Genomic DNA, 23,138 nt, shown 5'->3' with positions numbered 1-23,138 from the left:
GAGGCACCCTCCGCAAGATGAGGCATCCTCCGCAAGATGAGGCACCCTCCGAGGCCCCCTCCGCAAGATGAGGCACCCTCCGCAAGATGAGGCCCCCTCCGCAAGATCAGGCACCCTCCGCAAGATGAGGCACCCTCCCAGTCTGCATGATCGGCCTGTAGGGAGGGATGGCCCTGCTTATTAGCTGGCCCTAACGTGTAAAGTTATACAAGCATTTGTACCAGTGCTTTTCACAAGTAACTCTTGCAGGCCAGAGTAGCTGGAGTGATTCAACAACAACAAAAAGACATAGGCCTATCTGAGAAGTGATCAGGATGAGTAGAAAGAGGAAAAGGAAAAGAGAGTACACTGAAGAGACCAGGAGGGTTAGAGCAGGAGGAAGCCAGGAAGAGATCAAGACATTAGTGAAGAAGAAGAAATGTATGTGAGGAATACAGATGAAGTGTCAGAAAGAGGGACAGAGGCAGTGATCAGGAGGCAGATGAGACTCCAGCTGGACCACATGGTATGTTATTATTCTCCTTGCATACATATGCCATTATAGCAGCACAATCTAGCGGCTCTTATTGACAAATATGTATTGAAATGTGTCACCTTTAGCTCTCTTAAGAGATGGGTGATGTCATTTGTGTACTTCATTATAAGTACCTTTACTGTACTTACAGTAAACAGAATTCTAGGGTATCATGAGTATTTTCTGCTGTTTTACACTATATTTGAGTTTGTTGGTCTGAACACCTTGTTTCTCTTGTGCATTAAGTTAGGGCATGATTTAACAATAAATAGGTTATATACAGTATAAGATACCACGTACTGTCCGCCCTCCCATGCCACCCTGGCATGACCTCTTGCTCCCCCTTTGCCACCCCATGTAAAATGTTCTAGAACCGCCACTGCCTATCTGCCTGTCAGCCTTCCATCTGTGCACAAATTTATCTCGTGCCCTCATTGGTCATGGGCGCGTTCGTGCGTGCTGGAGGAGGGGTTCTGTAAGGAAGTGGCAGATTTTTTTACGGCTGTGTATGTTCAAATTCTAGCGCACTCGAGCTGGTTTCCACAAAATGACCTACCCCACCTTTAAATTATAGGGTTGGCCTGCTGAATGGTATAGTTTACAAATTCTGTTTAAGTTTATTCCATGAAAGTCATGTCATCTTCAAATCAACCCTGAAGACTCATCTGTTCAACAAAGCCTTCCAACATTAACTCACTCTCCCCCCCCCTGCAATGTAACACTTCCATTTCTGCCACCTTTTTTATGTCTTGTCCTTATATGTTTCTTTGTCAAGCGACCTTGGGTTGATGAAAGGCGCTATATCAATTAAAGTTATTATTATTATTATTATTATTATTATTATTATTATCATTATAATGTACGCATATAGTAGGCCTATTTATGTTTAGTTGTCTATCTACTGCATTAAAAAACTTGGTTTTAATGCATGCCGTTCTTTGTTTTGAAATGTAATGATACATTGTAATCCTGCTCCCATTGTTATTTTTATTATTATTATATGTTTTTGTATTATTGTATTTCTTTTACCAGTAATCTAATAACGTATTTGTATTTAAATGTAGGCATTACAGTTTACTTTTTTGATTCTTGATTACGTGTTACCGTTACATATAATCCGTTACTCGTTTTGTGTACATTCTCCTGTCGTCAACCCCAGAGTCAGCTGTTGCCTTAAAAAACTGAAGAAGAAGAAGAGAGGAAAAAGGACCAAAGCAGCGGACCAATCAGAAAGCGCCCTGTTGGCCCTTCACGCATCCCGTCATTCTCGTGGTCTCAGCGCTACGTCAGCAGTGATACAGAAACATGGCGGTGTCCATAGCACAGCGCCCAGCTGCCAACACTCGTTTGTTGATATTAACTTTTCTCACAACGTTAATATTTCACCACAGCCTCGCCGACGTCCCCGCCGGTGCCCCGACGACAGAGGAGCTTCCTCACCGCCGGTTTGAGTACAAATACAGCTTCAAGGGACCCCACCTGTCTCAGAAAGACGGCGGGATCCCGTTTTGGATCCACACTGGAAGTAAGTTTGTATCCAGCTGTCAACATCACAGAGCTGCTGTTTCAACCTAAAACACAAATGTAACAACACGACAATAGGACAGCTGGAGTCGGTTATGTTTTAATGGTTTATTTCTTTCACTGAAGTGTTTCCGTGAAGGATGTACAGTCAAGATAGCGGTTTTCTCGGTCCATTCAAAACTGCACCAGAGATATCATACCTTTTAGCAGCGTAGCTTTTACGTCCGAGTCCCAGTCCTGTTCCAACGTGTCCTGGGCTAATTAAAAACAGCACTGACGGAGAGGCTGCACACACATGCAACTCAAGCGTTGAACTTTCATCTTTCAGAAATGGGCCTTTGGATTCTTGCATCACCCTGTGATTTGTCCAATCGCTGATATGAGCATTCAATAAACTGCAGCAGCACGAGATTATATTGTATTCCCTCTCAATCGGCAACGATTATTATTCTGCTGATCTATGTTTAGTCAGTCACAATTTCCCAGGGTTAAAGGTGACATCATCAGCATTTTTGGGGTGATTTTCTGTCCTTTTGTTAAGATACCAAAATACTGCTTCTCTATATTGACAGTAAACAAGGTGAGAGAGATGTGGGATGGCATAAAATGTCTGCAGCCATACTCCAAATTAGGGATGTTTTGATAACGTGCTTGGTGTCTTAAACTGCTCGGCCCCCATGCATGAGTTGTTTGTTTAGTCCAACCAGCAGTCCAAAATCCTAATTATTAAGTTAACAACACAATTAGACAAATAAAAGATGTACATCCTCAAAACCGAAGAGCTGGAACCATGTTATGACTTTAACAAATAATGATCCACTATTTTCTAGAGCAAAATTTAAAAAGAAAACATTAGGTGATATATTTAAGCTCCTTTATTTCTCCGTACAGCACTTATAACGTTATAGTCAGAAGTTACAATGATATGAAACGGAGAATAGCGACATGTTAAACATTTAGTATGCTAATGTTGGTTTTAGAAAGTGTAAACCCAGATTGAACAAACAAATCTGAGGTCAATCGTTTACTGTGTGTGAATCTGTTGAACGATTAGACAGTAGACACAGCCTGATAGTGCTGGCTTCTGATACCATTACCAGAGGTTAGCTGGCATGTGCGTTTTCTCCAGTAAAAGAAGGCCACACAGTAAATGACTACTTTAGTGCAGTTGTTTTATAAACCACATGTTGTTGATCTTTTGTAAATGAGTTAATGGGTTTTATTTCCCCTGAGATCATTGAACATACACTACCTCTAAAACCCTTATTCTCTCCTTTTCTCCATTCAGATACTATTCCCAGTGCAGACCAGGTGCGCATCACTCCGTCCCTCAGGAGTCAGAAGGGCTCTGTGTGGACAAAAAACAAAGTCAACTTTGAACACTGGGAGGCCAAGGTGACCTTCAGAGTGTCTGGACGAGGCCGGATGGGAGCGGATGGTTTGGTAAGGAGTAGTGCTGGGGGGAAACGATTATTTTGAAAACGATTAATCGGGCGATTATTTGATCGATTAGTCGACTAATCTAACGATTATTTTTCTGTTGTTCAATTCATAAAAAACGTAATGTAAAAAAAAACGTAATGTAAAAAATTTTTTTTTCACGATACTGTGTCTCAGGGGATCTTAATATTTAAGAACCTATTAATGTGTTATACCAGATTAACGGAAATAATCTCAGCTAATTGACGATACAAACCATGTTTACCAACACAAAACACAAGTCTCATAAGAAGCATCTAAATGACCCCTGAGCGAAAAATGCTAACGGACATTGGCACAGAACTCAAGATAAAAGTACCCTTATTACTTATCGTAGCTGCACATACAATATATCCGATTAAAGCTGAGACTCCACAGATTATGTAGGTATATAGTATCATCACTGAGTGATCCGGACTCGCGACAGGGGAAGCAAATACAGTCATCACAACACGTACCTTCACAGAGCTTCTAGGGAGATCGTTTTACCACCGTAGCTGTCAATCTGATCAAAAGACGTGTTCAATGGCATTAAAATGAGAAAAAACGCGGCTGAATCGGTTAATCCATAGGTTTTTAACGTCTATGTATAAAAAAATGATTGAATTTATAATCCATAATTCCATTTTATGTAAAAAATCGGAGAGCAAATGCTAGCTGCTAATGGTAGCCACCACAGCTAGCTGCTGCTTCTGCTAGGCTATGCAGCAGTCTCAGTGAGATATAAATATATAAATATCTTTGCGTTTTGGACTAACTTTAAAATATTCCCATGCTTTTGAAGACCTAGGGCGAGATGTTTTCGTTTGGGGGCTTCGTGCGCAATCCTGTGAGGAGGAGGTGGTAGTCGTTTCAGTCTCCATTGTGTTTGAAGTGCGATTGCGAACTGCTTGTTGCTTTGGGTGAACCACGTGTGTGTAGCGACGCGTCGACGCGGAAATATGTCGTCGACGATATTTTGAAGTCGACGCGTCGCTACAGCACTAGTAAGGAGGGGTCAGACTGCTGTGTCTAATAATGAGGCAGTTTACATTATATACATTGTAAAGCCAGAACCCTGAGCTGGCATCTCCTACTCTGTGCAGCTGCACTCGAGCATCAAAAGTGGCTTACAGTCTTACTTCCTTGTGCTCTAATTCAATATGTCATCATCTAAATCAGTAAACCCTCTTACTTTCAACTCTAATATTATACGTATGCAGAGGAATACATGGAAATCAGGTCAAAACATGTCTCCAGAAACTGTGTTTGGTAGTTGGTGTTGTCACAGAAACTCAGCTATTTACTGACTGTTAATTCTTAGAGCAATGTCTTGCACTCATTGCATGACTCTGCAGTCAACACTTATAGGAATGAAGCATATCCTGTTTCACTTTCATAAACGGCATTAAACATATTGACTTAGCTTGTAAGTCGTTTTTGGTTTTCTGCATGGCTTTGCCCCAGTCAAACAGGCCTCTAGTCATATCAAGGGGGACAACTGTAGATCCATTCACAGCTGCAGGAAAACACATGAATACTTAAGCACATGTCATGTTTACTCCCCATTCACTGTTTCACTGACACCTGAAAGAGGCAGAACAAAAAAGGTTACAAAGGAAAAGTGAATTGATATCTTTAATTGAACACACACAGAGCATGAACATGTGAATATGAACAGAGAGTTTAAAGCTACAGCTCATTTCTAAACCTTGTCCCCAGAGACTGCATCTGCTGCATTACAGTAAGGTGATGTCATTTCACAACACTAGTCCTTTAGGCCAAGCTACAGATGATTATTTATACAAATATATTATTGTGTGAATATTTTAGAAAGGCTACAATACTCAACCCTACCATTTCTTTGCAATACCAACACCAAGGCAATAGTAACACAAATATTGTGATATTTAATATAATCACTATGACCCAGCCCTAATAGACAGTGCACTAATACACTTTACAGTCCAATTGTTAAAATAAGGACACTTCTGGTTTGTTTTTAGCCTGCACTTTGTTGTTTATGATTTTATATCTGGAATACGTTTTTAATTTGAGGTTGGTATTGTTTTCCAGAGCTCTCAGGCCAGTATGTCCAAATGAAGATGTTAAATGTGGTTCATCTAAAATGCTACTGCCTTTGACTTGTGACTTGTGTTTTGTAACCGACGCTAAACTGACTAACATGTCCTCCTCTTCTGTGTCTGTAGGCCATGTGGTTCACCACTGAGCAGGGCCTCGACGGCCCGGTGTACGGAGCGGCCGACCAGTGGAACGGAGTGGGAGTCTTCTTTGACACCTTTGACAACGATGGAAAGGTGGGTGTTTATTGGTTAGCCACGACTTATAATGACTTGTTCCTGAAATGAGTCCTTTTTTGAAAACCACACAAAGACACATTCAGGCTCTCACTGCTCCTTTTGGTTGTTGTCAACTGATGAGAGGGGCAGTTTGATATACAAATTATAATTGTAAGATTATCCTCCTTTTATAGCTACTTTATATATAGATATTTATCATCCTTAATATTAGTTTTGGCTTGTTTTGTTAATATAAACATGTCTATTATACTTTTGTTGGAATGTTTTAAGTATTCCGTTTTTTATTATTTCTTTTATTTAAATAATCATAAATATTATACCCAATTGTATATATTTACATATTTATTTTTGTTATGTATTGTAGTACAATGTTCACATTTCTATTTGAGATTATCTCTGTTTATATGAACTATTTTATTTAAAGTATTTTTTATTTTTTTAGTCAGTTTATTGAACATGTCAGAAACAAAAACATACAACAATAATATATATATATATATATATTCTCTTTTTTACCTTTTTTTTTTCTCACTCAAATGAATAATTATAACAAAGTACAAAAAAAAACCAAATAAAAAATTTAAAAAAAACAATAAGAGTTCTCAGATAGTCTCTGTCATGTTCAACAGGGGCAAGAAGAAGCTTAAAAAAAACGTTTCTGGTCTTACCCCCTCTAGCATATATTTTTCTTATAAATAAAACATTAGATATTTTGATTCTGTTTCCGATGGTTTTGAGTTCATAAACAGATCAATGTCATGCTAAACAAAAGACTCATGCTTCTGTTTGTATCACATTTGAGTATTTATTATTTCAGGTTTGATATTTTGGAATAAGATTACCTAAAGGCAAAGCCACCTCTGGTCTTCACATGGAAAAAGGATTAATGTGTTGTTCCCTTGTTTTCTATCATCTTCACTCCAGAAAAATAACCCAGCTATAGTTGTTGTGGGAAACAATGGCAAGCTTGTTTATGACCATCACAAGTAAGTAAACACTTATTTTGCTTCGCTATGTCATCGACTCAAATTTCAACAATTTAAAGGAGATTATGAAATATGATTATATTTGCTTGGAAAGTCAATAATCCTCCAGTTTTCCTAATCTCCCCCGGGCCCGTGAAAGCTTTAAATCACTTTTCCAATGCCATTCCAGTCTTAGAGTTCACACTGTTTACTGCACTGCACGTATTTACCAAAACAAACACGGGCATTAGTGTTATTCACTTTTTAAGAAAGTCTAATCATGCTGTGTGTGTGTCAATAAGTTGAGCCCAGTGCTGTATAGGTGCATTTATTTGTGTGTTTATTTGTCTGTCTTGTTTTGATCCAGTGACGGCACCACACAGGCCCTCGGCACGTGTTTACGAGACTTCCGCAACAAACCCTATCCTGTCCGAGCCAAAATAACTTACTACAAGAAGACGCTAACGGTAGGAGAAACCATAAACACAAGAGTTGTTACCTGTATACATAAAGCTGTGTATATGTAATGCAAGAAAACACACATTCATTTATGTAGCAAATTTCAACACGAGGCAATTAAAAGTGCTCAAATCACACACACAAATAAACGTTTTGAGATTGAGTGCAACGAAAACACATTATGAAATTACATTTAAATACTTTAAAAACAATATAACAAATATAACAATCTAAAATGGAAAAAGGCAAGTTTTCGTATTAACACTCCATTATTTTGGCCGTGATAGAATACATCTTTATTGTCATACAAAGTACAACGACATTTCTTTGGCAACTGTCACTGCAGCAAATAATGTTATTGTGTTTTATAATTATGATCAGCAAAGTTGGTAGTATTTTGTTCAGCTTCATCATTGCTCCATCCTCCTCCTCCTCCTCCTCCTCCTCCTCCTCCTCCTCCTCCTCCTCCTCCTCCTCCTCCTCCTCCTCCTCCTCCTCCTCCTCCTCCTCCTCCTCCTCCTCCTCCTCAGGTGATGTTCAACGCTGGTTTCACTCCAGACAAAGAGGACTATGAGCTCTGCACCAAGGTGGACAACATGGTCCTCCCCACTGAGGGCTTCTTCGGCGTCTCGGCAGCCACTGGAGGCTTAGCAGGTACAACTCTATTCTCTGTGTTAAAACAAACTCTTCAAGCTGTGGGTTGAATGTGAGTAAGGGAGAGGACTTTCAGCATTAGTGTCTGATAATTACTCGTGGTGATTTCTGACCGTATTTAGTGTCATGTCTAGGGTTGGGAACCGAAACTCGGTTCCAGATGAGAACCGATAAGAAAATGCCGGGGACCCGTACAAAATACACCTTTTCGGTTCTGCTTAACGGTTCCTAAACGCGGTAGACCCTGTATTCCAGCGGGTCCGTCTGTACCGGCTCGGTACACTGATGGCCGGCACCGCCCTTAATTTTTTTAAACGGCATCATGTAAGTTGCGCTGACAGGCGACAGAGGTCCACAGTTGCCCCGCAGCGAGGCTCCCCCCGCCCTCCCGTAGACAGTTCACGAGCTCAGTCACTTCATAACACCAAAGATGGGTCGCGGTAAACGCTCTGAAGTGCGGCTCCACTACACTAAAAAATAAAAAGACAATTGGGCACAGTGTTAATAGCTTGCCACAGGCATAGCTCAGTTAAAATAAAGCACAGCTATTGTGCAATACATTTGTATTGCATGTATATTTTTCATTTGTAACAATGTCAGTTAAAGCTGAAAAGAATAAAGATATTTTTGTTATCTAAACGTTTGACCTCTTTATTTTACAATTTTGGAATTGAAACGGGGAATCGATAAGAACCGGAATTGATAAGCAGAACCGGAATCGGAATCGATAAATTTCAAACGATACCCATCCCTAGTCATGTCTTATATGTCCGATTATCATCTTAGAATTATGAACTAGTCTTTTTTTTACTTCTCTGCTATCCTCTTTTTCATCAGCATATTTCAACACCATCACATTACCCCATTATTCATTTAAAATGATTTAACCCTATTATTAAGGTTTTGTTTATTTTTGCCCCATTACCACATTGTTTTTTAATCATATTATGTACCCTATTTATATGTTCTTCTTAGTGTGACACGCATTTGTATGACCTGCTATTCCCCTATTAGAGAAGAATACATTTAGATATCATATAACACGTGTTATAACCAAGTCATTTTTGGTCTTTTACTGACAGCATGTTACCCCAGTTCCCCTTTCCTCCTTAATTATAACCGCCTTTACATGTCTTATAAAAGTGCAGTAAAGCACCTCCATAATTGTTAAGATGTTTTTCTGTTGCCGTTTACTAACTGATCATTTCTTTCCTCCTCCAGATGACCACGATGTTTTGTCCTTCTTAACGTTCAGTCTCACAGAGCCAGGCCAGCAGCCGGTAACTCCATTTGACTAAAGCTCCCAATACGTTCACGTCCCTGTGTGCAGCTCCCTTCCTGCAGCTGCGTGTCTCAGCGTGCATATATGTGCACAATGTAGTCTAAGCACAGCCTCTATTGAGTTCACTAAGGGCTTTTTTTGTCTCTCCCACTGAAGCCCCCACCTGAATCTGAGATTCCTAAAGAAGAGAAGGACAAGTACCAGGAGGAATTTCAGAACTTCCAGCAAGAGCTGGACAAAAAGAAAGAGGAGTTTCAGAAAGAGCACCCCGACATCCAAGGAGAGCCAAGTTAGTTTCTGAAACCAAATCATAAGTGATTATAAACAAAATCATGAAGTTATTTGTACTCTTTATTAGCAGTTTTATATTATATTAGCGAATCCACTCAAATAGATATAAATATTCTGAAACATTCAAATACCTCATGAAAGGTCTGTGGATGTAGTTACTTATGTGTTTCTCTTCAGTTGAGGACATCTATGAGACGGTGAATGACCAGGAGATCCGTCAGGTGTTTGAGGGTCAGAACCGGATCCACCTGGAGATCAAGCAGCTCCACCGGCAGCTCGCTATGATCCTGGACGAGCAGCGGAGATACGTGTCCGTCATCACCGACGAGGTCGCCAAGAAGGGGACCAACGCCGAGTCGGGACAGGTGAGAGTTATTAGGAGAGATGCAAAGAGACATGATACAGGATCACTGAATGTGTGTACATACCCACACTGTTCACATTTCTTCCAATAAATTAATAAAGTCAGCTGTTTTAAAATAGACATTTTCTAAACATGTTTCACTGGTGCAGACTCTTTCAATCTTAAACACATTGTCCCTCTTACATTTCTTCAGCCACTTTCTTAGGAAGGTCAATGTTGTGCTGAAGTATCAGAAATGTGGCGTTTCTGGGCATCTCTAGTTGGCTTGTGTACAAAACACACAGCTGGCAGTAAACAGCAAAAGGCCATGTGTTGCAAACGGCTGTTAGAAAACTCTGAATGAGAAGCCCATTTGGATGCTCTGTTTCCACGTCAAAGAAGGCTCCTCATCTGAATAATGTCAGCCAATCCCACATGTCTGCATGGAAATATGCTTCATTTTGAAAAGGGCTTAGTTGGAATTATAAGGCGTTGTAAGCTTTTTACATGACCTGTATTACACATTATATTGTCTTATTTGGAATAAGAGTAAAGTATTGGTGTGCATGTAAATGTATGGATATGAATAACATTTGGTGGTTTTGCTTTAACAACAATTACATTTATTTCTAGTCAGTTTAGTGATCTAAAAATGTACTGGGATCACAACAGACTGGCATCCTGCCCACACAAACTATAAAGACAAGTACTCTTGCTTACGTTAATTGTTTTATCATGGGTTATTAAAGCCATTAAATCTGTGTTTAGCAACAGCGTTATCAAATCTTCACACAGGCCTTTAACCTTCGGACCTTCACCATGTTTCTTTTCCCCTTCAGCTGGACACTGTGGGTCAACAGCAGTTGGGCTCCGTCCTAGCCACCCAGCAGGAGGTCCTCAAAAACCTGAACGAGCTGAGGTAAGTCCCAAAGGGCTCATTGTTGTTGACATTTGATCGGTCTTAAAAACTAGCCGTTGTTTTTGCCAAAAAACATAACGACAGCTCCGCGATACTCCAGAAAAACAAGGGAAATCCTGGCGGCTAAATCCCTCCAATCATATTTAATCTGAGGATGCGGTGACTGCAGCATCACAGGTGTCTGCCAGCCCATAATCCATACGCAGTATCAGTCTGCATTTACACGCACACACACACTCAAACTCACACATTTTGAAGCCTCAGCTCTGCATGATATAAGCTCTACCATTTAACTCTTTTGTTGTATTTATTAATAAATGAATGTCTGGAGGTTAGCATTATTTACTCCTGATGTAAAAACTGGAAGAATTGAATCCTTGACCAGCCATACAACGATAGGTATAGTTTGTTCTGCCTGCTTTAATCTTTTCTTCTTCTTTGGTTCTAAATATGGTCTCCTCACAACTCTGGCAGGATTTGAACGCTCGGATAATACAGCTTAAGAGATTTTATGATGGTATGCCTTCCCTGAGTGTTTCTAAGTAAGCCTGATTAGGTGTTCAGAAAGTCATTTTTGATGTTTAGCTTCAATCTTGTGCTTTCATATTGCTTGCCTAAGGTGCTTGTCGGCTTAGTCATTGTGAGCACGCAACAGATTCAAAAACAATGTCTTCCTCAAAACCCTTCTCCTAAATGTGAGCGGGGATTTCAAGAATGTTTTTCTTGAGTTCAAAATAATGAAGTTAGTTATTTCTCCACCTTTTTGAAATTGCGTTTATTTATTCAATCATGTCGCATGTTTGTCCTGTGGCTGCAGTCTCATTGTGTCTTAATTGCAACACACCATCTGCATTAAGAATTAATCAGAATCACAAGATATTAAAGATTGTATTTGATGTAACATTAATCTCTTTGTCTCATGTATCATAAAAGAACCAAGCTGTTTATATGCCCTAAATCCAACAGGACATTCATCCTCAAATGATTTTGCAGACATGATTTTTTTTTTAGTATATTGTTGACTCATAACTTACAACTTTCATTAATTCTACCAACATAAATGATATTATAGACGGCAGGGAAAGACAGTTTCTGTTATGATTTGTTTTTAATAAAGCACATTATCAGAGGGGAAGAGGACTAAGCTGATTGACACAGTAAATAAGTTGAGACCCTGGCAAAAGGTTGCAGCTGCCCCCTCTAATGTGCTAATATGAGCGACTGATCTGTATTACATTGTAGATTAAGCTCTCAGTTGATCCCGGTCTTTAAACACAGTTTGTGATAGGACTTCCTCTCAGACTCCAAGGAGGGCTTTCTGCTCATAAATGGGTCACTTGTAGCAGATGAAGATTAGACGTGGGGTTTAATAAATGCTCACTTACTTTCTCAAGGGAGATTTTTATTTTCCCCCTCTGTGAAACAAATTAGATTTTGTTTATATGTCATCCCTGTCCATCCTGTCAGACATGTGGCCGAGCAAGAAAAGGCCACCGTCTTAGCACCATTCAGTCCTTATCAGATTAGGCGTCTTTAAATACATCTGTCATAAAGCAAAACATGAGTAACCTCCAATTCATCTGTGGAGCGACTTGAATTACTTTCATTTGCAAAAGACACTTTTTTTTTCTGATAATCGTCTTAGATGTGTTTAAGATGATAAGGGGAACTTATTGCTTTCTCCCTGTAAGTAATCAACTTTTAAGAAATTCAATTTGGTGGAGAAATATGATCCGGGCTTAGACGTTTTCATTCTCTTCTGGGAATGGTTTACTTGATTTCATTTACTAATGAAATTGAAAGTAAAAACAAAACGATTTCAGATTGTATAACTTGTGAGAGTTAATGGTTTTGGATTGTACATTTTGGTTGTTTTGAAGACGTGATGAAGGGAAATCGGACAAATAAACCTTTGCGAGATAGACACTGTGACACAGGATAAACTAGCATTAACCGTCAGTCAAAAAAACATAATCCAAAATTACCTATTGACTCAAAAAGACACCAAGACTACAGAAAGTCACGTCGCCAGTTCAAGAAATGGCACATTACTCTACGGGGGTTATGTGCCATTTCTTGACCACTAATTGTCATTTTTACACAGATTAGGCAAATGATACATAACATGTTTATTAATGAGCTAGCCAGGATTGTTTAATCCTTGCAGCCGACCAGTCTTTATGCTAAACTAAGCTAACAGGCTGCAGCTTCTTTTTGATCTGCTCAGGTTGAAAAGACTTTCTGAAACCACTCTTTCAAAAAAAGGGTACAATACATTTATTTGTTTCCATTTTCATGTTTTTTTGGATCCCTATTTTCATCATCATGCCCAGACTAGACCTCTCCTCTGGTCCGTTTCTTAACCTCCTGTAATCTGTTGTAAGAACATGTTTTTATAAGGGATTAATTTGCAATCATGACCTCTTTTATCAGATGGTAATTTTCTGTTTTCAAACAAGTTTAAGAATATGTATCCTCCAGTGAATGGGGATTAAAGGATTAATTCTGGACAAAGTATTAGTGTAAATAAATGATACCACCCATCACATTGAATGGCCATCGTGCTTCCCAACATGGATTCAAATTGAAACATCTTGATTATATTGCAAAGATATTTATTTGGTATTAAAAGGTTTTTGCATTAAAAGATTATATCATGTGTGTTCTCTTTGTGTCTGCAGGAACTCCTTCTATGAGTCTCTGAAGCAGATCGGCTCAGCGCAGGGGAACGCGGGCGCTTTGGGAACGTACGAGACCATCCAGCACTTCAACGAAATCAAGGAGCATCTGCACACGGTCAAAAGAGACGTGGAGCACCTGGTGCAGCGCAACGCTCAGGTGTGGATCCGAGGGGAACACATCTTATGGAGTGGTTTGTGAAAAGAACATCAGAATTGACTGAACTCTGTCCCTTTTCTGTATGTTTCACACAGAATCCAGCGGAGAAGACAGTGAAGTGCCCCGAGGTGCCCCCCATGCCTTCCTGCCTATCCACAGTTCACTTTACAATCTTCATCATTGTCCAGTCAGTCCTGTTCTTCTGCTACATCATGTACAAGTAAGATTACTTTTTTTTCAAAACATTTTCAACATACTATGACTTTTTTTGAATATTATTTTTCAACATACTATTCTATTAATTTTTTGCAACAATTTCCATTTTATGCTACACTCTTACTCGACTACATTCCTCTCAATACATATTCAGGTTATCTTCAATAAAAAATATAAATCAATCGAATGTCCATCAGATTTTATTTATATATATAGCACAATAATACAAAGAATACACATTTGTCTCAATGTGCTTTACAGTCTGTACCGCTCTCTCCTTAGACCCATGATCAAATAATGCATACAGCTCTATTATGCAGATTACAGAAAGTATACAGATTTGTTGAAATGATCTCCAACATTAGTCAAACACATTTATGCATCGTTAATTGGGATCCAGTGAAATACAATCATTATTCTGTAATGAACTATAATGAATGTGTTCTTTAGTTCAAGTACTTTTGGTGCTAATGCTTTTTTGACTTGTAGTTCAGTAAGAGTTTAAGTTCATTTTCAATGTTCAAATATTTCTACAATGTTGTATCACGACTTTTACTAAAGTAAAATATAGCACATCTTTCACTACTGTCTGTAACGCCTTGTCTCTCCTCTCCTGCAGGAGTCAACAAGAAGCAGCAGCAAAGAAGTTCTTTTGATAAAATACATTTCTAAAAAGAAAGTGTGTAAATGAGGGAATGTCCATTTTGGTCTTTGGTTTTTCTGATTATTTTGAGATCTTAAATTATTGTACTTGAAAGAAATTATCTTGTTGAAGTTTGTTTTCATTAATTGCAGATTTTTTTATTTGATCACTAATTTGCTTTGTATGAATGCATCTGTGAGACCTTTGGATTTCCAACATGATGTAACATGTTCCTTACAGTATTTTTGGTTGGATCTGTTTTGATTTTGTTTTCAATCTGCCCCAGTCCCATTTTATGAAACTGAACAGACTACAAAGAAACCTGTGTTTTGAACTGTGCAATTTTGTATAAAATAATGCTGAACTATTGGTGGCAAAAACTCAGAGCAGATGTCTGCTTCCGTTCATCTGCTTTGATCGAGTCAGAAACCTATACTCATGAACACATGAACAATTTACATAAACATGAAAAAACAAACAAATCACTCTCTGCTTATTTTATTGCGTCAGATACTCTCCACTAAGGGTAATCATTATGTAAAGATATGTCTCCTGGTTGTCCATGATTTAAAGTGTATTTTAGTTAGTAATTACTGTACAAAGATTTGTGCATCTCAATTATTGAAGGATTATTGATGATATTTCAAAAAGCAAAGCAAATTGCACCACTGGAGAATATTTAAAACAGTATGAAGTTATAGGGATATTTGTAAGATCACACATTCTTTCTTTATTGACAACTCTGTTCTTTTAAATAATCCTTAACTGATGAATGACGGTCGGAGGGGAGATTTCCATCTTACAGTATTACTATATTAAAAGTACACAATATATTTCCTGAAATTTTCAACATACTTGTTGAAAAAAAAAAGGGCGGTGGTGGCGAAGTCGATAGGGACTTGGCTTGGCAACTGGAAGGTCACCAGTTCAAGACCAAGTGCTACCGAGGTGTCCCTGAGCAAGGCACCGTTCCCTACACTGCTCCCCGGGCGCCGTTCAAAATGGCAGCACACTGCTCCTAACACTAGGATGGGTCAAATGCAGAGAAACAATTTCCCCACGAGGGATTAATAAAAGTCCATCTCTTATCTATACTGTGTTGTTTTTTGCAAAAGCTGAAATACTACACTGTCGTATTTTTGCATATACATACTATACAATATAATTTTTCCTGAAATTTAGCGATTTAGCGATATGTCGTTTTTATGCATATTTTTGATATAGTATACTTCGTTGTTTTTTGGCATTTCTTTCGACTTATGTCATAGTTCTTTGCATATTTAAAACATTGCCCGTAAACGATTTGTTCTCAAACCAGGGCCCCCTGGGGGAAAAACAAGAATCTTCATTCCGAGACCATATGGGACCTTTTTAATTGCATATTTTGGACATACTATTTTGGACTGTCGTTTTTACCAGACATTTTGGAAATACTATACTATGTTGTTTCTTCGCATTTGCATAACCCATTTTCGACACAATATATAATAATACACTGAACAAAAATATAAATGCAACACTTTTGTTTTTGCTCCCATTTTTCATGAGATGAACTCAAAGATGTAAAACATTTTCTATATACACAAAATAACCATTTCTCTCAAATATTGTTCACAAATCTGAAAAAATCTGTGATAGTGAGCACTTCTCCTTTGCCGAGATAATCCATCCCACCTCACAGGTGTGGCATATCAAGATGCTGATTAGACAGCATGATTATTGCACAGGTGTGCCTTAGGCTGCCCACAATAAAAGGCCACTCTGAAATGTTCAGTTTTATCACACAGCACAATGCCACAGATGTCGCAAGTTTTGAGGGAGCGTGCAATTGGCATGCTGACAGCAGGAATGTCCACCAGAGCTGTTGCCCGTGAATTGAATGTTCATTTCTCTACCAAAAGCCGTCTCCAAAGGCGTTTCAGAGAATTTGGCAGTACATCCAACCGGCCTCACAACCACAGACCACGTGTAACCACACCAGCCCAGGACCTCCACATCCAGCATGTTCACCTCCAAGATCGTCTGAGACCAGCCACTCGGACAGCTGCTGCAACAATCGGTTTGCATAACCAAAGAATTTCTGCACAAACTGTCAGAAACCGTCTCAGGGAAGCTCATCTGCATGTTCGTCGTCCTCATCGGGGTCTCGACCTGACTCCGGTTCGTCGTCGTCGTAACCGACTTGAGTGGGCAAATGCTCACATTCGATGGCGTCTGGCACGTTGGAGAGGTGTTCTCTTCACGGATGAATCCCGGTTTTCACTGTTCAGGGCAGATGGCAGACAGCATGTGTGGCGTCGTGTGCGTGAGCGGTTTTCTGATGTCAATGTTGTGAATCGAGTGGCCCATGGTGGTGGTCGGGTTATGGTATGGGCAGGCGTATGTTATGGACGACGAACACAGGTGCATTTTATTGATGGCATTGTGAATGCACAGAGATACCGTGACGAGATCCTGAGGCCCATTGTTGTGCCATTCATCCACGACCATCACCTCATGTTGCAGCATGATAATGCACGGCCCCATGTTGCAAGGATCTGTACACAATTCCTGGAGGCTGAAAACATCCCAGTTCTTGCATGGCCAGCATACTCACCGGACATGTCACCCATTGAGCATGTTTGGGATGCTCGGGATCGGTGTATACGACAGCGTGTTCCAGTTCCTGCCAATATCCAGCAACTTCGCACAGCCATTGAAGAGGAGTGGACCAACATTCCACAGTCCACAATCAACAACCTGATCAACTCTATGTGAAGGAGATGTGTTGCACTGCGTGAGGCAAATGGTGGTCACACCAGATACTGACTGGTTTTCGGACCCCCCCAGACCCCCCCAATAAAGCAAAACTGCACGTTTCAGAGTGGCCTTTTATTGTGGCCAGCCTAAGGCACACCTGTGCAATAATCATGCTGTCTAATCAGCATCTTGATATGCCACACCTGTGAGGTGGGATGGATTATCTGGGCAAAGGAGAAGTGCTCACTATCACAGATTTTTTCAGATTTGTGAACAATATTTGAGAGAAATGGTTATTTTGTGTATATAGAAAATGTTTTAGATCTTTGAGTTCATCTCATGAAAAATGGGAGCAAAAACAAAAGTGTTGCATTTATATTTTTGTTCAGTGTATTTTATATAGTATTTGACTGACTATATTAGGACTTCTTTCATCATAGTATACTGTTTTGATGCCATACTTTTTAATGAAACTATGTCATTTTTTGGACGTTTCAATATACAATCTGTTCCCATACCGGGAGTTGAACCTGGGCCACCTGGGTGAAAACCAGAAATCCTATCCGCTAGATCAACACATCCTCACTCCCAGGTCGGCCTATGTTGACGTTATGTCAAGTCCCCTGTCGGCTTTTTCCAACGCAAGGGGGGGGGCCTTAGCGTCCATTTTCAACGCAAGGGGGGGGCCCTTAGCGTCCATTTTCAGCTTTCCGGGATGTCCATATGCTTCTATAGACGCTCATGGAAGCACGGCATTCGTTTGTGTCGGCTGCCCTTAAAGGCAATGTGAGCGTCCATTCTCATTGGATAACGGAGAATTGTACACCCGGAAGTAAGTATTCCCCTTACTGTCGATTGATTTTACAGCAGTGGCGAGCCGTCAGGGCCCTCTAGGCCCTCTGTGAGGGCCTAAGATATTCTACAAAATAATATTTGAAAACATTTTTTTTTAAAAACGTTTTTTTTAAAAATATTATTATTATAATTTTTTTGTCGTTACATTTTTCATTAGTTTTACCAAAATAACTTGATTTAATTTTATTTAAAATAATATTTCCAAAGAAATAAATCCTTCGAATCTGCCTGTTCAGTTTCTGTTGGAATGTGAAGGGTTAAATGTCGTCTCTGCGAGTTATGTGAAGACGGGAGAGCTTGTTGGTCCCTCTGTAGATTCACAGAGGGCCAGCTATAGTAACTCAACGAGAGAGTAATGTCAAATGACAGTACAATTGACCAATCATATCTTCCCTCTAAATGGGCGGGCTTTATTTTTCGCGGACTATATGACAAGTTCCGCCCGCTGTGAGGTCTATGCAAGTGGTGCAGTGACGCGTCCTAAAACCCGGAAGTAAGCTGCGCTCGGATTCCCTCGACAGATAGCGGATTTTGGAAAATAGCTGGAAATAAGGTCTGTGGAAAACGTACCTGTTAGATAAATGCACGTTTTGTTCAGCCGGTCAATATCCACATGTCTACCCTACTTTTATTATTTTCGAAAGATTTCGATAGATTTATGATTAGCATAAGTTCGTTCATGATGATGGCTCACTTCAGTGATATTGAGGACATCGTTGCGAAATTATTAACCGAGTCATTTTCAAGATTGAGTTACAATGATAAACTGGAGTGGCAAAGGATCAGCTGAATGACCCGCAAGTGCTTCATCCAAAAGGACAGGAGGATGGACTTTGTGTTTCAGTGATTTGATCATTAAAGGTACCAGGCCTAAGTCATTTTCAATGCGGGCCGCCTTGCCGACTTAATTCATTTGTAATTGCTACTTGGCTGTGGGTGCCCTGTCATGATAGGTGTAGGTATAAATGATGTTGTTTTGTGTGGTAGAGGGTCGCTGTCATTGATGCGTTTTGCACCCCGGACCGCTGTTTTGATATTCCGCTGAAGTCTACGTTGAGACGTAATATCTCTTCTTTTTTTTCCGAGGGAAGGGGGGGGTCAGAGGGCCTAGGTATAAAAGTCACGTTTCGCCACTGTTTTACAGTGATATCTGCACTACTCATCGACTAAAAAACACCAGATTATCCTTGTTAATTATACAACATTGATTGGTTTAAATTGTGTGCAATGCTTTTGTATTTTTCCCCTTCGATTCGGAGAAACAAATGTTTTTTCGGAGTAAAGGATGGCAGAAGACACTACACTACCCAGAATCCCCAGCTATCGTTTGGACTACACCATGTGCTCTGTTTGACGTTACGTGATCTTCAAATTTCTCCCTGAAGAAAAAAAAAACATGGCCGAACTTCGTTTTATTCTCGATGGAAAATGCCTATTTTAAAGTTAGTTTGGCCAGACCTGGGAGTGAGGATGTGTTGGCTAGATCAGTGGTTTCCCACCTGGGGGGCGCCAGGCCTCAGATGATTTGAGGCCAAATATCATATTTAGACTTTTTTTTTTTTAACATATAATTGTACCGCAATACATGATTGTCACTAAAAGCGTTGTCTCTACATTACAATACAATATAAAAAATAATTGATTAATTAATTAAAATTAAAATTCAAGTTAGTAGCTTTTAAGGCATAAAAAGATAGAAATGTATAATTCTTTCTTTAATAGAAATGTTTCTTCTGCCCGTAAAGTGTCCAAACCTGGCTTGTCTGTATAAGCACATTTTTAAAACATAGTCATAATTTGTCCATGCCGGTTTCAGTTGGATTATTTATCAGATCGGTCTCCTCCATTCCATTTAATTAATCCTGAGTCCAATAACCATCAAAGTCACTCCAATAGTGCTCCTTAATTACGCTTTCATCCTCCTTTAACAAAATGCTTCACATTCATCCAGTTTGTGAAAGTAGTTGTAGCATTTTTGAGACTTTTAAACTTTAATTACCGCTGTTGCAACAGGAGTCATTTTGAACCCCTGCGCTAGACCAGGGGTTCCCAAACGTTGCCATGCCAATATAGCATTATCCTCTGGCGGGACCCCCCTGTTGCAATTTTTTTTTTTAAATGATGAGTACATTATGATGGAAAATATGACAAATTAATCATACAGATTAATACATTTTCTTAATATATATTTGTATTAATAATTAATAATCAGTTATTCTTCTAAAAAATGTTTGTATTTATCTTTTGTTTGTCATTCATTACATGCATTGTGTATTCTGTTATAAACATTCTTAACACAATATTAAACAGTAAACATATTTTTAAAGCATTTTTAAAGTGATTTATGTCTTTATAATATTATATCATTTTGAACAGTAATATGAACAATTAACATATATTTTTAGCATTTTTGAAAGCTACTTATGCCTTAATAATATATATGATATTCAACAGTAATATTAACAATAAACATATTTATATTCATATATATAAACATCAATATTTGCTACATCCTTGCTCTCATCCAGCTGCAGAGCGAAATATTCACTAGCTCTCACTTGCTCCAAAAGCTGAGCAGATACTCAGTTTCACTCTCAGTAGCAGCAGGTCGATTCTGATTGGCTTGAAGGGCGGTCGTGTGTTTTAAAAACAAAAAAAATTAATATATTAAAAGATTGGCATCAAAGGATACTGTGAGGCTGACAAGTGAGCGGCCCGACCAAGTAAGGAGACAGAGGCAGAACGTCTTGATACAACCCGGTGTGGGTATTCATTCATCTTTTGTACATGGTTGACCACATCAATATCCCACAATGACTGTCTCCCACACTATTCTTTTCCAAATGAGCCCAACATTCCACCCTTTATAGCCCCACCCATTGGACCGTACCATCCAAAAGGGGTGGCATGTGCAGAGATGGTCAGCTCAGATAAGGACCGTAGTTATTCACAATAAACATTTAGTGGAGAATGACAAATATCCTTTACTTACACTATATTTAATTACTGTATGCAAAGAAAAAACCGTTATAAACTAACAAGCCGAATGTACATGATAACAAATCACCCCTGCCTCCAACCTGCTCCTTTAACCCCATCCGGAACGATAAAAAGAATCCGCTGTTTCCTCGGGGACCCTTTACGATGACGGACCTTGGGACCGGAGACGGGAGAGCAGGCGGAGGTGAGTGTTATGATGTTGACTGTTATAGGAGTAACTTGTACCATTAATGCACCTTATATCATGACTTTTACACGCTAAACATATCCTTTGCACATAATCTCAACCGCTGTCAATCTACACAAACCAACTCTTTGGCGCTCTCGCAATAACTCTCCTTTCTTTCCAGGTGGAGCCGAGAGCCTGACCAGCGTCTGCCAGACGACATCACAATTTAATACGGTTGAATCATTTAATACACACTACATCAATAAATAGTATAAAATGTGCAAATAGGCAATGTTTAACTGTACTGTGCAAATCCCGCTAATAAAGTGCAAACTGTTCACTAAAGTGCTGAGTGACATTTGTCCTGTGCAAACCCACATGTGCAAGATTACCCGGCCCGAAGCCTGAGTCAGTCCATAGTGACGAAGTTACCTTCGTCACAGATACATAGATTGATAGATATGCAGTTATTAATAACATCTACAAAAAATTAAAAAAATGTAAAAATAAAAAATTCCCCTTTCGCTCAAACTTTGCGTGACCCCCCTGACGCCCCCTGACGTCGGGGCCCCCACTTTGAAAAACACTTCGCTAGACCATATGGGACATGTTTTCTGTTTTTTGTTTTTTCCAAAGGTCTTACTATGACTTTTTTCAAATTTTTCGACATGATTTACTATGAAGTTTTTTCACATTTTTCGACATACTAGATTACGACTTTTTTCACATTTTTCGATATACTCTACTATGACGTTTTTTTTCATATATTTTGGACATATTCTACTCGACTTTTTTCGTTTTTTCGACTCACTCTTTTCCATTACTTTAAAACAGCTATACTTTGATTATTTTTCCCATCTGAAAGCTGTTCCCATACCAGGAGTTGAACCCGGCCCGCTTGGGTGAAAACCTGTGGCGTCAGGGCCTTCAAGGTATTCACAGAATACCCTGGAACACTCTAAAAAAAATCTAAATTAAATCAAAAAATTGATTTAATTATATAAATAAAATGTATGTAAAAGGAATAAATGAGAATCGTATCTGTGTTGTTGATCTGTAATATTACAGTGTTACGTTGATTTGTTTGTCCTTCTCGGACCATGCACTACGCATTTCAGTGGTTTTGTGTTAGAAAAGAAAGCAACCAATCAGATCTTGTTCTGGGTCTCTGGGTAGAATATCCTTCAACCAAGGTATTCTATCCTTGATCGAATGCCCTGGCCGTTGCACTGAATGAGAGCGTACATTTGGACTGACAGTTTGATCAACCAATCATATATTGATTTGTAGCCAATGGGCGTATTCTTTCAGAGTTTCCCTCGGTTCTAAGAAGGCCCGCTAGTTAACTGGCTCGAAACAGAGGATCTAGATGAATGCGACGAAGCAATTCATGCTGTTTTATTGTTTTTAACGTTGAAATGGCAAGTGCAACAGGTGAAGATGAAGTTGTTGCGGAATTGTTGTGAGTACCCTTTTCAAGACGACAATTCAGTGAAAAGACCAGTGGCGGAGCCAGGACATTTTCAGTGGGGTGGCCAGGATGGAACCAGTGATCATTTTGTGGTGGCATTGAAATCACTATTATATGAACATAAAAATACATCTCACTAGAAAATAAGGGGTTATTTAAGGCACCTACAACACACCTCTACATTATTTGGAATTAAGTGGTGGAATAAATCAAATAATATTCAGTATATCTAACTATTTTTTTCGTATTCCCGCAAGCAAAGAATCAACGAAGCTTACATTATACAAATGTAATGCAATATACAGACTGTTTAACTTATGGTGATCAGCAGCCCTATGAGCTCATTCTCTCAGTGTATCTGTCACGATCTGTCTTTATGGTGTTTTGTCTTGTCTAGATCTGTCTTTGGTTTTCTGTCTGCGTTGTGTTTTGTCTTGTTTAGATCTGTCTGTGGTTCCCTGTCGTTAGTTTCCCTGG

At 39.3% G+C, this 23,138-nt stretch overlaps 1 protein-coding gene and 1 long non-coding RNA gene across 2 annotated transcripts; both read left to right on the top strand.

Moving 5' to 3' along the window:
* Positions 1-1,747: 1,747 nt before the first annotated feature.
* Positions 1,748-14,912, top strand: lman1 (lectin, mannose-binding, 1). The gene is made up of 13 exons (XM_034224133.1): positions 1,748-2,039; positions 3,327-3,481; positions 5,707-5,814; positions 6,742-6,803; positions 7,150-7,249; positions 7,772-7,895; positions 9,117-9,175; positions 9,334-9,466; positions 9,646-9,833; positions 10,651-10,730; positions 13,412-13,568; positions 13,664-13,788; positions 14,404-14,912. Exons 1-13 carry the CDS (start codon positions 1,820-1,822, stop codon positions 14,438-14,440), a joined length of 1,548 nt encoding a protein of 515 aa, XP_034080024.1. The 5' UTR covers positions 1,748-1,819; the 3' UTR covers positions 14,441-14,912.
* A 6,255-nt stretch (positions 14,913-21,167) lies between these two features.
* On the top strand, positions 21,168-21,535 carry LOC117551308. Its single transcript, XR_004569769.1, has 2 exons — positions 21,168-21,205; positions 21,372-21,535. It is a non-coding gene; the product is annotated as an uncharacterized LOC117551308 (long non-coding RNA).
* The last annotated feature ends 1,603 nt before the right edge of the window (positions 21,536-23,138 follow it).

Source organism: Gymnodraco acuticeps, unplaced genomic scaffold (genome assembly GCF_902827175.1).
Source record: "Gymnodraco acuticeps unplaced genomic scaffold, fGymAcu1.1, whole genome shotgun sequence".
Classification (NCBI taxonomy): Eukaryota; Metazoa; Chordata; class Actinopteri; order Perciformes; family Bathydraconidae; genus Gymnodraco; species Gymnodraco acuticeps.
This window is presented reverse-complemented; position numbering and strand designations above follow the sequence as displayed.